This window comes from Hoplias malabaricus, chromosome 4 (genome assembly GCF_029633855.1).
Source record: "Hoplias malabaricus isolate fHopMal1 chromosome 4, fHopMal1.hap1, whole genome shotgun sequence".
In the NCBI taxonomy this organism is placed as follows: domain Eukaryota; kingdom Metazoa; phylum Chordata; class Actinopteri; order Characiformes; family Erythrinidae; genus Hoplias; species Hoplias malabaricus.
In genome coordinates this window covers 52,615,252-52,629,650 of record NC_089803.1, presented here as the reverse complement: position 1 = coordinate 52,629,650, position 14,399 = coordinate 52,615,252, and the positions used below count along the sequence as shown (strand labels likewise).

At 41.5% G+C, this 14,399-nt stretch overlaps 1 protein-coding gene across 1 annotated transcript in view; it reads left to right on the top strand.

The window, feature by feature from the left end:
* The first annotated feature begins 12,053 nt into the window (after nucleotides 1-12,053).
* LOC136695048 (scavenger receptor cysteine-rich type 1 protein M130-like) overlaps nucleotides 12,054-14,399 on the top strand; it is a 42,785-nt gene continuing 40,439 nt past the window's right edge. The window contains exons 1-2 of the mRNA XM_066668863.1: nucleotides 12,054-12,111; nucleotides 12,465-12,713. Coding sequence (XP_066524960.1) covers nucleotides 12,054-12,111; nucleotides 12,465-12,713 — 307 coding nt within the window. The remainder of the gene's footprint in view (nucleotides 12,112-12,464; nucleotides 12,714-14,399) is intronic.

Here is a 14,399-nt window from a genome sequence, read left to right as displayed (position 1 = left end):
CACTAGGATCAGTTAGTAAACACACACACACACACAGGCAGCCATTCAATCACCCACGGGGCAGTTTGAGGTTAGATGCCATGCTCAAGTACACCAGCTGTAAATGTTGAGGGAGACAGCACTGTTCTTTCACTCCCCTCTGTCACAATGATGATCTTCTGGTCCCAAATTCACTTTTCTAACCATTAATGTCACACAAACTGATTAATGCCTTAATCTGACTTATACCTCAGGTCAATTGCTGTGTTGCACTCCAAATTCAATTTGTTCATTCATTCATTCATTCATTCATTCATTCATTATCTGTAACCCTTATCCAGTTCAGGGTCGCAGGGGTCCAGAGCCTACCTGGAATCATTGGGCGCAAGGCGGGAATTCACATTTGTTGAAATATATAATAAATCAGCATTGTTTTCAAAGGAGGGCAATACTGAATTTCTCTGCTTATAAACATTCAGATTTTACACCATTATCTAGGTGTTTCAAGTAGTGATGCATGATATATCAGCAGCCTATATATTATTTGCCGATAAGTGGATTTTTTTGTTATGGTTATCTGCCTGATATTGGAATTTTAGCTGATATTACAACCGATAACTTGGTGCATTTTTGCGCAGATATGCACTAATGCTTGTAAATACACAACTATCTCTGCCATATGAACGTTTTTCTCAGTTTCTGCAGAGAACAGTTTCTGGGATTAAATTTCTGAAAAATAATTTAAATATCAGTGACGCTCAGTACACACAGCAGTAAATACACACACACACACACACACACACACACACACCCAGCAGGTTAAATGACAGAAAGATACTCTCAACCATCACAGTGCAGGACCCTTCTTATATAAAACACATGAATATAGATAGTCATTCAGCATCTGAATTTATTGATGATAAACGATTACAAACTCTTGCTCAAACACACACACACTCTCTCCCTCGCTTGCTCGCTCTGACCTGCTTCATGACAGAGGAAAGAACAGGTGTATGGGAGCGACAGTGATGTGTCTATATCCCTAGTAGGGCTTGTGCCATATCGCATCACTATCATCATCATCATAATCATCATCATCATCGCCGCTTATCTATTTCAGGGTTGTGGGATATCATAAAATTTGCGATAACCTTGTCATAAAAAAAAAATAATTATATCGCAATAACAGGGATATTCTGATATGTTTGAATAATGATGTCACCCATAATATGGCATACATTCTTTACATGAGTAATTTAGGCATAATGGCAAGATGGAAAGTGGCTGTGAGGTGGAGGAAAAGGGGAATGACTTTAATAGTGTGGAGGTGGCTTGATAACAGAATATCTGATGTACAATAAAACAGGGTATTATGCAAGGAATGAAAGAAGCCAATAACAACAAAAGGGGGAGGCACAGCTAAAGTTTCACCATCTCAAGTAGAAGCACCTGGTGAAGGACGAGGGAAATCAAAAATGCTGGTAGAATAGTCTGAACTGACTCAGCATAGCAACTATTCTGTATTTGTTTTATTATTTACTGTGAAGCTTTAAGGTTACTTTTTGTATAATTGTTTGTGTGTGCTGTTTATATGCACACACTACATTTTCTGCACTGTAGTTGTGTGGTAGATTTATATGCTACATTTTTTTTAAATAAACACATGGCAATACATCAGTTTCTTAATTATTATACATTGTCTCAATTACTTACAAGATTACTGTTTTTATAAACATATTAACATGAACTGATTATCTCAGAGATAACACTATAACTCATTCTTCATTAGCATTCCTGAGAGCTAGCTAGCGATAGCTTGCTCCCATAGCACAAATGCTAATATATTTAGCTCAAACATTGGACATTTTACAGCTCCTGGAGCTTATCAAATAAACTAGAAAAATTTTGTATTTTGATCATAAAGACACTAGAACACAACATATTAAGATTAGAACATAAGATGGCAAACATACGGGCATATATCGGCCAAAATTCACCAAGAGAAAATCATGTGTGCACTGTTGGATAGGCAACTAACAACTGAATAATATTAGAGGAGGCCAGTAGAGGGCGCTACACTATAGTGAATACCTCAGGTATCCTTTAAAGCTTTACTTGAACACAAGCATATTTCGTTTAATATAATTTATTTTTATAACATTAATTTTGTTGCAAGAGTGTGTTCTTGAAATTAATAAAATAATTTTTCAGTGTTTTGTCATATAGATTTTCTGAAATTCCACGATACTCTTTAAGGACCATATCACCCACCCCTAATCCCCAGTAGTAAGTTCCTTTCATATTTCTGGGGTATAACTGCAATGAGCTCTTGTATGGTTATAAGTAATTTTGGTGAAGTCCTTATTATAATGTTCCCAAAACCTACATATAATATATCCCACTTTTTAATGAGTGGGTCTTTTATGAATTGATTCTAAACATAAACCCCACCATTGATTTGTAATAAATCTGTAATAATGATTATAATTTATTAAACCATTCTTTCCTAAACATTGTCTTGTTCCTGTTGGCTGATGTATATAACATGTATGAGGAGGAACCTCCTTGTTTGTGGACGGTTGCTTAATTATTTCAGTTGTAGTTTACTGCTTTTGAAATCAAAGGTGGTCAAATACAGTACTTAACTGTATTTTCAAGTGTATCTCTGTTCTAAGATTAGTTGTAAATTCATTCATTCATTGTCTGTAACCGCTTATCCAGTTCAGGGTCACGGTGGGTCCGGAGCCTACCCGGAATCATTGGGCACATGGGTCTGGAGGGGGCGCCGGTCCTTCACAAGGTGACACACACACAAACTCACACCTATGGAAACTTTCGAGTCGCTACTCCACCTACCAATGTGTGTTTTTGACCGTGGGAGGAAAAGAGAGCACCTGGAGGAAACCCATGCAGACACAGGGAGAACACAACCGACAACCTCCTTCCTTGGTAAACATGTCAGTCTATAATATAACATCCAGATTGCACTCAGTCACTATATGTTGTGCTTGGTAAAATAAATGACTTTCTTAAATGTCAGCCTCTCCTACACTATAAGTACGCAGCATATTTGCCAGTGTTAAATCAACACTATTAATGCACAGTTTTAATTATAAAGTACAACTCTACACACTTTTAACATTTTAACCTTAATGTTTATTTTAAAAATGGTGCTGCTCCAAAATAAAGTTTTGATCTGACACTTTTCTGGTTACACAAATATTTAATAAAATTGGAATTTTCAGATAAAATATAGGGCTTTAAACCATTGGCACTACATTTTGTACTAATCTAATAAACTAAATCAATGGCTTTCTGCTCCACGTTCTAATTACATTTAGTTATGCTGCGCAAATTGGTTCTACACTGACACATCACTGTCAAAATAAGGACAAATTTGACCTTGGTCTAAAATATAGGTTTAAAGTAGGCCATATCTACACAAAAAACTAATGTTTCTCAGCAATACCAGGCTGCATCTTATTTAGCACACATTAGTGTTTGAAAAAAAAGTGTAATTTTATGGTAAAATATTTCTGATGTTTCTGAAACACTGGCACATGATTCAGTAGTAGACAAATAGAGAATATCTGTGGATTTCAGCCACAATACATTGTATAAATATATAATAATGTATAAATATCTATTAAAAATAATTGAAGTTATACTATAACATAATTTAGGGAGTTGGGCCACGCCCACACTCCTCCCCCCAGGCCTATTTATGCCCATCAACCTCACGTAATCTCCGTGACAATCAAGTCGCTAGTCTTGCACTTCCTGCTTGCGTCACTGATTTTCCAACTGCTACCATGGATCTCGAACTTCACGCTTCTGACCACGAGCTCTTCTCTCCTTCCCCTACTCGATCGCCCAAACCCCACCCCTGTCATCAGCACTAAGAGACTGCGTTCGGCAGTCGTCGTGCCTGCCTCACCTGTCACTTCAGCTGCTCCTCCGCACGCTCTCGTCATTCCCGCTCCACACTCATGGGTTCTGCGCGCGGACGCCGCTCCTCTTCGATTTCTCCTCCCCAGCAACCTCATCGCCGCGACCATCGCGCTCGGCAGCCCTCCTTCACCGTCGGACGAGTACGGCCCGATCCGGCTTCTCCCGCTTCTCCATCCATCTCCGACTGGACCGTGGCGGGCCTCCAGAGAGTGCTCCGAGAGCGCTGTATCCCCTTCACTCGTTCAGCCAACAAGAGGACCCCCTTTTTTTCCCTGTTTTCGGCTTCTACCCCGGAGGATGGGGTCTTTCCCGCTCAACCTACGCCATCGCGCCATGACGTCACTGCACCTGCGACAGTGCCCCCTGCTGGTGCCACAGATCTGGCTCCTGTCTGCACTACTGGGCCCGCCCCTGCCCCGACTTCCATTTTTTCTCGTTTGTCTCCCCGTTTTACGTGCTTCTGATCTTCCTGCTCTCTCTCTCCCTGCTACTACTTCTTCCACCTACCCTGTTTTCCCCTTATCATCCCAACCCTCTTCCCTTATCATCCCAACCCTCTTCCTTTATCATCCCAACCTCTCGCTCTGGCGCCCCGAGCTCCTGATGCCACATTCTCTCTCTTCACCACTGCTCCAGCTCCTCCCAATGCTCGTGTCTTAAATCCACCCCTGGTGCAGCCCACCCTTTGTCAGCGGATTCTCCAAGGTGCAGACGTTGACCTGTCCTCTCTATTGCTTCCCTCAGCTTCCTGTACAGCACCCCGCTCCATTGACGTGGGGGATGTGACCCTTTCATTGAAGACTTCAGAGCACAGAGCTTCCAAGCTCCTCACAACTTCTGAATTCGCACTCACATTTTCCCTCTATCGCGAAGTGGTGTGCTTCTCCTTCCCTGCCCGCAGGCAGGAATTGGACGCTTACCTCTCCAACATCCTCGACCTCGCAGTCCGCTTCAGAGGCTCTGGTTTTTACGACTACCATCGGCTGTTCTCCGCACAGGCCGCCGCCCGCTTGCAAAAGTGGAATATTCCATCCTACTGGGGTGCACTCGACTTGGAGCTCTACTGCCGCATTTTCTCTGGCCGAACTGCACTTTCCTGCGGGTTGTGCGGCAACCCTTCTCATCCCACTTCTGCGTGCTCCCAGGTCACACCGGCACCCACTCCGGACCCTAATTTTTCTTTCATCCCTGACCAGGCCCCATGTTCTAGCTCCCGTGATGCCCGCGGTAGACACTTGTTCTTTCTTAATGGTTCCATGATCTGCAATAATTTCAATTCCGCTGGCTGCTTTGTATCTTCCTGCAGGTTCCTTCATGTATGCAACTACTGCGCTCAAGCGCACGCTCGGCCAAACTGCATCAAGCGGCCGCCTAAGTTCGGTAACAGCTGACTGATCCATTTTCTCTCCACCCCTGTCAACGTTCCTGAGTTCGCAAGCTGCCTCTCACGCCACCCTGACCCCGCATTTGTATGTTATCTCCTTGATGGTCTATTGTTTGTTTTCTCCCCAGGTTTGGTGGTTCTGCCCATCTCCTCGTTCCATGCCTCCAACCTTCCCTCTGCTGAATCAGAGCCTGATGTGGTTATGCTTTCCATCGCCTGGGCATTCCCTTGTCTTCCGAGAAAACTATTGGCCCCGCTACCTCACTTGAGTTCTTGGGCATCTTTCTGGATTCAGTTTCTTTTCGTGCTTCACTCCCACACGACAAGCTGGCCCGCATTACTGAATTCCTCCCTGAATTTCTTACTTTTCAACGTGTCACCAAACGACAACTCCTCTCCCTTTTGGGGCATCTTAATTTCGCCATGAGTGTTGTCCCACAAGGTCTTTCCTTCATCTCTCATTTGCTGCACCTAGCCTCTTCGGCCTCTTCTCTCTCTTAGTTAATCCCCCTGGACCAAGCCTGCGCTTCAGAGCTACAATTCTGGTTGCTCCTCCTCCACAGTTGGAATGGCATCTCTTTCTTTTATAATGAGGCACTAGCTAACCCAGAGGACGTTTATTAGTTCGTCGACGCAGCCCCGTCCGTGGGGTGTGGAGGTTTTTACAAGGGACACTGGTTCGCATCTTCCTGGCCTGATCAATTCACCCGTCTAGCGCTAGACTGCGGTGACTCCATTGCGCTCCGCGAACTCTTTCCCGCTGTCATTGCTGCAGTTCTTTGGGGACATGAATGGACTGGCCGAGTCATCCTTCTCCATCCAGATAATGAATCAGTTGTTCATATTATTAATAAAGGACGCTCCAGTTCACTCAGTCTCATGCCATTCGTCTGCAGCCTCACTTGGCACTCAGTCGTCTATCAATTTCTATTAAAAGCAGTTTACATTCCTGGTCACATTAACCCTATTGCTGACTCTCTGTCTCGATTTCAGTTTCACAATTCTTCTCATAAGCCCCTATGAACCTCTTACACGCTACCTCCAGCTTAGATTATCTCAAGGTACCTCCCAATCCGATCCATTGTTTACAACTGAATCAGGTTCGGTCGCCACTGGTTTCAGTCCCACTAACGACGAAATCCTTTCACGTAGTAATCACATCATTTATACATCCGCACCAACATCCGTGATCTTTTGGAAGCTCACCAACGTATTGCTTCCCTGTAACTTTTGGGGGCCTGGTTCTACACACGCTCAAAACCGCTCAGAACTCCATCCCAAATTCCTCTAAGTTCGCCCCCCTCAGGGAGGGACTCCGCTGCTCTGGTGGAGGTAGGCAGCTTGTTCCACCATCTGGGAACTATGGAAGAGAACAGTCTGGATTGCTTAGTGTGGATGTTGGGTAAATCAAGGCGACGTTCAGTAGAAGAGCAAAGTGGCCGAGGCGGGACATAGGCCTTTAGGAGCAAATGCAGGTAGGAGGGTGCCTGCTCTGTCATCACCTTGTAAGAGATTGTGCAGGTTTTACATTTGATGTGAGCAGCAACCGGAAGCCAGTGGAGCTCAATGAGTAGTGGGGTGACATGTGCCCTTTTTGGATTGTTGAAGACCAGACGTGCTGCTGTATTCTGGATGATTTGTAATGGTTTTATAGCACAGGCTGGAAGGCCCGTTAGCACTGCATTGCAGTAGTCAAGACACGAGATGACCACAGCGTGCACTAGGAGTTGAGTGACATGTTGCGTTAGAAATAGTCTAATTTGTCTGATGTTGTAAAGCGCAAAGCGACAGGAGCGGGCAACAGAGGCCACTTGATGTGTAAATGATAGCTGGTCGTCGAACATTACTCCCAGGCTCCTAGCAACCTTCGTCGGAAAAAGTCAGAGGGAGTCATTTGTTAAGGTGAGGTTATGTTGAACCGACTGTTTTACAGGAACCACCAGTAGTTCACTCTTAGAAAGATTAAGCTGAAAATCGTGTGCCTTCGTCCATGAGGATATATCTGAGAAGCAATGAGATATCTGTACTGAGATCGAAGAGTCATCCTGCGGGAATGACAGATAGAGCTTAGTATCATCGGCAAAGCAATGGTAGGAGAAACCATGAGAACGAATAACTGGGCTCAAAGAGATGGTATAGATGGAGCCTTGGGGCACTCCGGTGGACAGTGGACATGATGAAGACAGCTGTCCTACCCATGACTCTTTAAAAAAACGTTCAGCAAGGTAGGATCTGAACTATGATAGCGGTGCGCCTGAGATACCCATGTTTGAAAGTGTAGATAGGAGTAGGTCATGATTGACTGTTTCAAAGGCTGCTGACAAGTCCAGCAGAATGAGCACTGAGGACTGTCCAGCAGCTCTGGCAGTTTTTAAGGCTTCAGTCACAGACAACAGAGCCATCTCTGTGGAATGTCCCTTTTTTAAAACCAGATTGGTTATGATCTAGGTGATTATTCTGGAGAAGAAAGCCAGAAATCTGATTATACACTGCCCTTTCTAGTTTAGAGTTTAGAAAGGAAAGGTAATAGCGAGACCGGTCAATAGTTATTAACCAGGGCAGGATTGAGAGCAGATTTTTTAAGTAAAGGTGTCACCTGGGCCTGTTTGAAGGTAAGTGGAAATTCACCGGTGGATAGTTGTGGGTGCAATGGTTTGTAGAAGGTCTGTAGGAATCGGATCTAGAGGGCATATAGTAGAACGGCTACGTGTTAGGAGGGCCAGTGCTTCCTTCTCAGAGAGAAGAGTGAATGAAGTGAATGTACTTTCCTTGACTGATAAAGACAGAGGAGCAGAGACTATAGGTGGATTTGTGAACTGACCGCTGATGGCCGCCACTTTCCCAGAAAAAAAAGAGGCAAAAGTTTCAGCTGTGAGACATGTAAGCAGAGGAGGAGGTGAAGGATTCAGCAGCGATCTGAATTCTGTGAATAATCTTTGGGAATCTGTCAGCGAACTAGGTTTCTCATTGTAAAATTTAGTTTTGGCAGAAGACATTCTGATAAGGAAGCCAAAGGTAACTGATAGTTAGATGGGTCGGACAGAATACCCTTTTTATGCCATTTCCTTTCAGCAGCCCGGAGTTTGGAATGTAGCTTCCGGAGGGACTAATTTTTTAGCCAAGGTCGTGGCTTGTTAGTATGAATGATATGAAATGTCGAAGGACAGAAACTGTCCAAACATTTGCTCAGCGTGGAGCAGAGTGTATCTGTGGCAGTGTTCAGGCTGAGAGAGGAGAATGAGCCTAATAAAGGCATAGTACTTGCAACCAGTGATGAGTACTAATGTATAGAAAGGTCTTTGAGATTGCGACGGAAAGTGACCATGGCTCGTACAGCAGTAGGTTTCCTATAAATGCAGATGCTAAGTTGAATAAAAAAATTATCTGAAAAATGAAGCGGAGTGACCTTTAGTGAATCTGCATCACAATTACGTGTGGAAATTATGTCCAGGTTTTTATCAGTTTTATGAGTCGGAGGACTGGGGACTACCTCTAAATCAAAAGAGTGCATAAGAGATTTAAACTCAGTAGAGCCAGGGCTATCGAGATGAATGTTCATATCACCTAGAATGAGCATGGGACAGTCATTCTTCAAAATGGAGGACAATAACATGTCAAGTTCATTTATAAATTCACCTTGTTGTCCAGGAGGATGATAAATAACAATAATACCAAATTTGACTGGAATACTAACCAGTACGGCATGGTATTCAAATGAGGTATATGTAGTTGACGGTAGTAGTGTATTGTATCGCCTCGTCCGGATGGATTCAAGGTGGGGAAGCTAAATTTTGGCCTACATCATAAAATGTGTCTGTTTATTTATACGTAAATTCTACCCTCCGTTTCTTTTCAAGAAAATTATCTGTGACCCTGTCGTACCAACAAGGCGTCTTTTCCAGGGATTGACTAGTGTCCTCTCAATGGCCTGCAGAGCTAGGCTGCTTAAACGTCCTTGGTCCATGTGAAGTGTGTCCGCCTGTGAGTGCTTTGTGATGGTGGAGGGGCTCAGCAGCACCCGCTGGACAGAAACTGCGATAGAAGTCAGAAAGAGTGATAGAAGTCAGTCTCCAAACACAAGCAGCTACAAAAAAACCCACCAGAAATAGGAGCTCTATTTGTCACTAGTCGTTTAAACAGAAAATACCGCTAAGAGGATTAATAAAGTCTCCGGTTCAACTCAGAACAGAATGAAAATGTAATGCTCCCACGGATCTTAACACCAAAGGATTGCTCATTTCACTGTCAATCAAAAAGGGATTCAGCCTCAGACAGATCATCCAATCATCATGCAGAAGTTGAGTGTCCGGGCCAGCCGAGGCCAGCCCACTGCCCCATAGACCCCCAGAGACGCTGAGCGTCCGATGGGCGGGACAAAGCCCAGCATTTATCCAATGACTCGTCTCGTTTCACTGCTTTGCTATTGAACACACTGTTTAAAGCACTGTTAATCTGCGGGAATGATTGAGAGGAAAGTCGCGTCTTTACCAGTGATAAGAAGCTGATTGATACACTTAACAATTTATTGGAAATAAATGTATTTGAACCATTAATGTCATTTCTACTGCAGTGTTACATTGCTACTAAAGTGGATCAAAGTATCTAGGAACCTTTAATTAGTAATTCATCACTGATTTCCGTGGGGTATAAATATGGCGTTACACAGAGGCCTATTTCTCTTACTCACTCTTAAACATGGGAAAGACAAGAGAACACACTGTTCAAGTAAAGCAGATGTGTGTCAACCTTCATAAATCAGGCAATGGCTACAAGAAAATAGCCACTCACCTGCAGATGCCCTACAGTCAGAACAATTATCAAAAAGTTAAAAACATCTGGAGCTGTAACAAACAAGCCTGGAAGAGGACGCAAGTGTATCTTGCCACTACGCAAAGTGAGAAGGGTGGTAAGAGAAGTAAAAGTTCTCCAAAGCTCACTGTAAGAGAATTGAATCAAATGGTAGCATGTTGGGGTTACCAGGTCTCCCAAACAACCATCAGGCGCTATCTACATGCCAACAAGCTGTTTGGGAGGTATGCACAGAGAAAGCCTCATAAGCCTAAACGGGTGGTGTGAACCATCTCAGTCCCCAGACCTCAACCCAATAGAAAACCTCTGGGGTGAGCTGAAGAGGAGAGTGCGTAGGAGAAGACCCAGGACTCTGGATGATTTTAGAGAGGTTGTGCAAAGATGAATGGTTGAAGATCCCTCTTTCTGTATTCTCCCATCTTGTGAAGAGTTATCAGGAGAAGATTAAGTGCTGTCTTGTTGGCAAAAGGAGGTTGTACAAAGTACTAACACCAGGGGTGCCAAAAAATTGTGGCACACATGATTTCATTCAAAAGATTTATTTCTTAATGTGTGATATTTTTATTTTTTTTTAAAGGCACTTGAATCAAAGCTTAGATTTTTCTCTTTTTTTGCATTGTTGTCCTATATTATTATTATTTTTTTAAATAATTTATTAGAAGTCAAAAAATACTATTATATTTACTATTATATTACTATTATATTATACTATTATACTATTATATATTACTGTATTCCCGCCTTGCGCCCAATGATTCCAGGTAGGCTCTGGACCCACCGTGACCCTGAATTGGATAAGGGTTAAAGATAATGAATGAATAATGAATATATTATACTATTATATACTATTATATATATGTCAAATTCATCTTGTTCAGAACACGTGATATTATAGAAATGTTGCTTTTGATCTAAGTAATGGTTTTAAAACCACTGGCCTGCCAAGTTATCCAAGGCTGAGTGCCACCAAATCTTCACAGAAATGTTTCAGCAATTTGTGTAAAGCCTTCCCAGAAATGTTCAAGCTATTATTACTGCAGGAAGTGTGTGTACAAGCTCCACACTGCCAAATAAAAACCTTAACATTTAAAGAAATATAGGATAAGCGTGTGTCCACAAAATTATGGCCGCATTTTGTATCGTGTGCATCATTTCACTTTATTAATCCTCTGCTGCCACCTGCCATCTGTAGTGCACTGATCATACACTTTCTGTAAGAGCTGAATAGGGATAATGTTTCAGGAGTTGAAACAGTTGAACAGTTAAAGGGTTGTGATTAAAAAAAGTTAAATGAGTAGAGAGAAAATGTATAATTTTAATTATTTTCAAGTTTTCTAGATTCTTTCAATATGAATTTTCATGATTTTTTTCACAAGCATTATTAACATTACATTATATTTCAAACAATATTAAATTGTGCTTTCCTTCATGCTCAAACAAGAAAATCAATATATATTAATTCATAAGTTTTTATTTTCTAACTCATTCTAATTCATGAATACTACTTATCGTTTCTCTAACTCGGATCACTAAACATCTATGAGTTGTTTATCTGTGTGTGTGTGTGAGATTATCAGTGAGTAAATCAGTTATGTGCAGGTGCAGCATTAAAGCTTTTCTCTCTATACACACACACACATGCATGCATGCACTCCCCTAGAAATGAAGCTCTGTTCATCAGCATAACACACTTTTGATAAATATGGTGAAAGAAGAAAATGCCTCCTCTGATTTGTCACTGACCGTGTTTGATGATTTCCTCTTCTCTTTCTAATAAGGTCATAGCGAGTGTGATTGGCGGCTGTGAGGAGCACTCTCTCTCTCTCTCTCTCTCTCCCCTCTCTCTCTGAGTTTCTTCAGTCTCTGGGAGAGAGGAGGTGAAGTTTGTTTTGTTGCTGAGTTGAGTGGACTGTGTGCAGGTCAGAGGGAGATGGACAGTTGTGTGACTCTCATTCTGCTGCTCTCCACATTCACACCCACCACAGCTGGTGAGTACACATCATTAAACATTAAAAAGAGCATCATTAAAGATGTTACTAGACATTTTGTAGGATTCAACAAATTAATATTATTTATTATAGTATTATGTTATATCTGAGTTTGTCCCTGCAATGGACTTTCTTATTTGTATCTCAGTTTATGTCATATTTCAAAATCAATTTCCTCATTACTTTGTGTTTAAATGTAATAGTGCCCAGAAAAAAAAAGAACACTCAGGGTGTATTCCCGCCTTGTGCCCCATGATTCCGGGTAGGCTCCAGTCCCACCACGATCCTGAACTGGTTAATTTTTTTTCTAGCCTTATGTAAAAGAAAATTCTCTATCTCCCTCTTTCATACAGACATGGTGAAGTTGGTGAATGGAAGCAGTCGCTGTGCTGGGAGAGTGGAGGTTTTGGTCAGAGGAGAGTGGGGAACAGTGTGTGATAATGACTGGGATATGAGAGATGCTGCAGTGGTGTGTAGAGAGCTGAACTGTGGGGAGGCTGTAGATGCACTGAGCGATGCTCACTTTGGAGCAGGATCAGGACCAGTCTGGCTGGGTCATATGGACTGTAGAGGATCAGATTCTTCAGTGAGGACATGCACAAGTGAATTATATGGACAGAACTGTGATCATAATGAAGACGCTGGAGTCATTTGTTCAGGTAATATTTCTTAAAATTAATTCAGAAATAATTTATTAATACAATTCGTCAGAATTTAGAATTCTCTAAAAAGAAATACAGAAGCCCTGATGGGTGCTCCAAAAAAAGTGAAGTTTTCTAAGGCAGCATTCCACACTCCTTTCTTTTAGTCCTACTTGGTATGGAATCAAAAAAGGGTCAAAATTATTTGAGCTTGTAAAACAATACTCACAGATGTAATGGAATTTGTAACTTTGTTTGAGCAACTACATACACGTAAAATTCAAATCCACAAATGTATTGGTATGCTCAAATTCAAAACAACAACAACAATAATAATACTTAAAATTCACAAATATAGAAAAAATATATTTGTAATGTATAGAAATCATTTTTAAATGTGTAGAAAAAATTTGCATTTGCAAATCAAATGTTGTTAATGTGTGAATCAATACCTCTCAAATGGCTTAAAATGTGCCTCCTCTGCTGCATGTGTGACCCTCATTTTTGCAGATTTTTGACCCTATTTTGACAGCCAATTGATGGACTAATAAGGAAGCTTTAGCTGGACCTATCAGATTGCGAGGTTTGTTTAACCAATCAGAACACTCAGCTATTGCACGCTGTTGGTAAACACCTCCAATTCTCCGTCATGGTGCTGCCAGCCAGAGATACAATGGGGAGTCAGGTAAGTAACAATGCTAGGTTCTTTTAAGAACGTCCTCCGCTGATAACGTATTCCTGGTTCCCCTCTAAATGTGGAGAAACGCAGGCCGGTTCACTGGAAAGAACCAAGGTTCCAAGAATCAGGAACAGATCCGGTTCAAGAACCAGAGTTTTTTTTTTTTAGAAAAGTGCTGTGGTTGACAGCAACAAATCAATGTTCTGATTGGTTAAAAAAAACTCACAATCTGATTGGTCCAGCTAAAGCTTTCCTATTGGTCCATCAATTGGCCGTCAAAACAGGGTCTTAAATCCGCAGCAGAGAAGGTGAATGCGTGGATTTTTTCCCACCACATCTAAAAACTTCCCGTCACATTTAGAGCTTCAGAAATGTTTGCTCTGGTTCATTGTAAGCCATTTGAGAGGTACTGATTCACACATTCACAACATTTGATTTACAGTGAGTAGTGAAAATTTGAACTATGCAGTACAGGTCTGAGCAAGTGCATGATTATTTTGCACAACAGCCACACAAAAGCTTTAAAAAACATCATTAAAATTAGGGCTAACAGCAATATGTGGATGGAAGGAGCAACAGCAGCATGTTCAGGAATCTGTCTTCACTTTATTTCCAGAAAGATGGAGTCATCTCTCATTGCTGATATATTAATAATCACATATAATATTTTGAGTGTTAAGTCTTACAATAAGAAAATGCAATATTGTTAATATTTTCTACATATTGACTTAAAATGTGGAGTTGATAACTGATAATTTTAACCCATGATCTCATCATTTTGTCTAAGTTACCCATAATAAATTAATAAAAAAATAAATTAAGCTAAACTTGTTTCATACTGCAGAAAGTCATCCTGGAGAATAACCATTTTAAACAACTGTATACAAATTGAAGATCTATATTCAATCTCAGATGAAAAGAAATAGGCTCTTCTTATTTTTTCTGCTCTTAACACTTACTGGAAACCA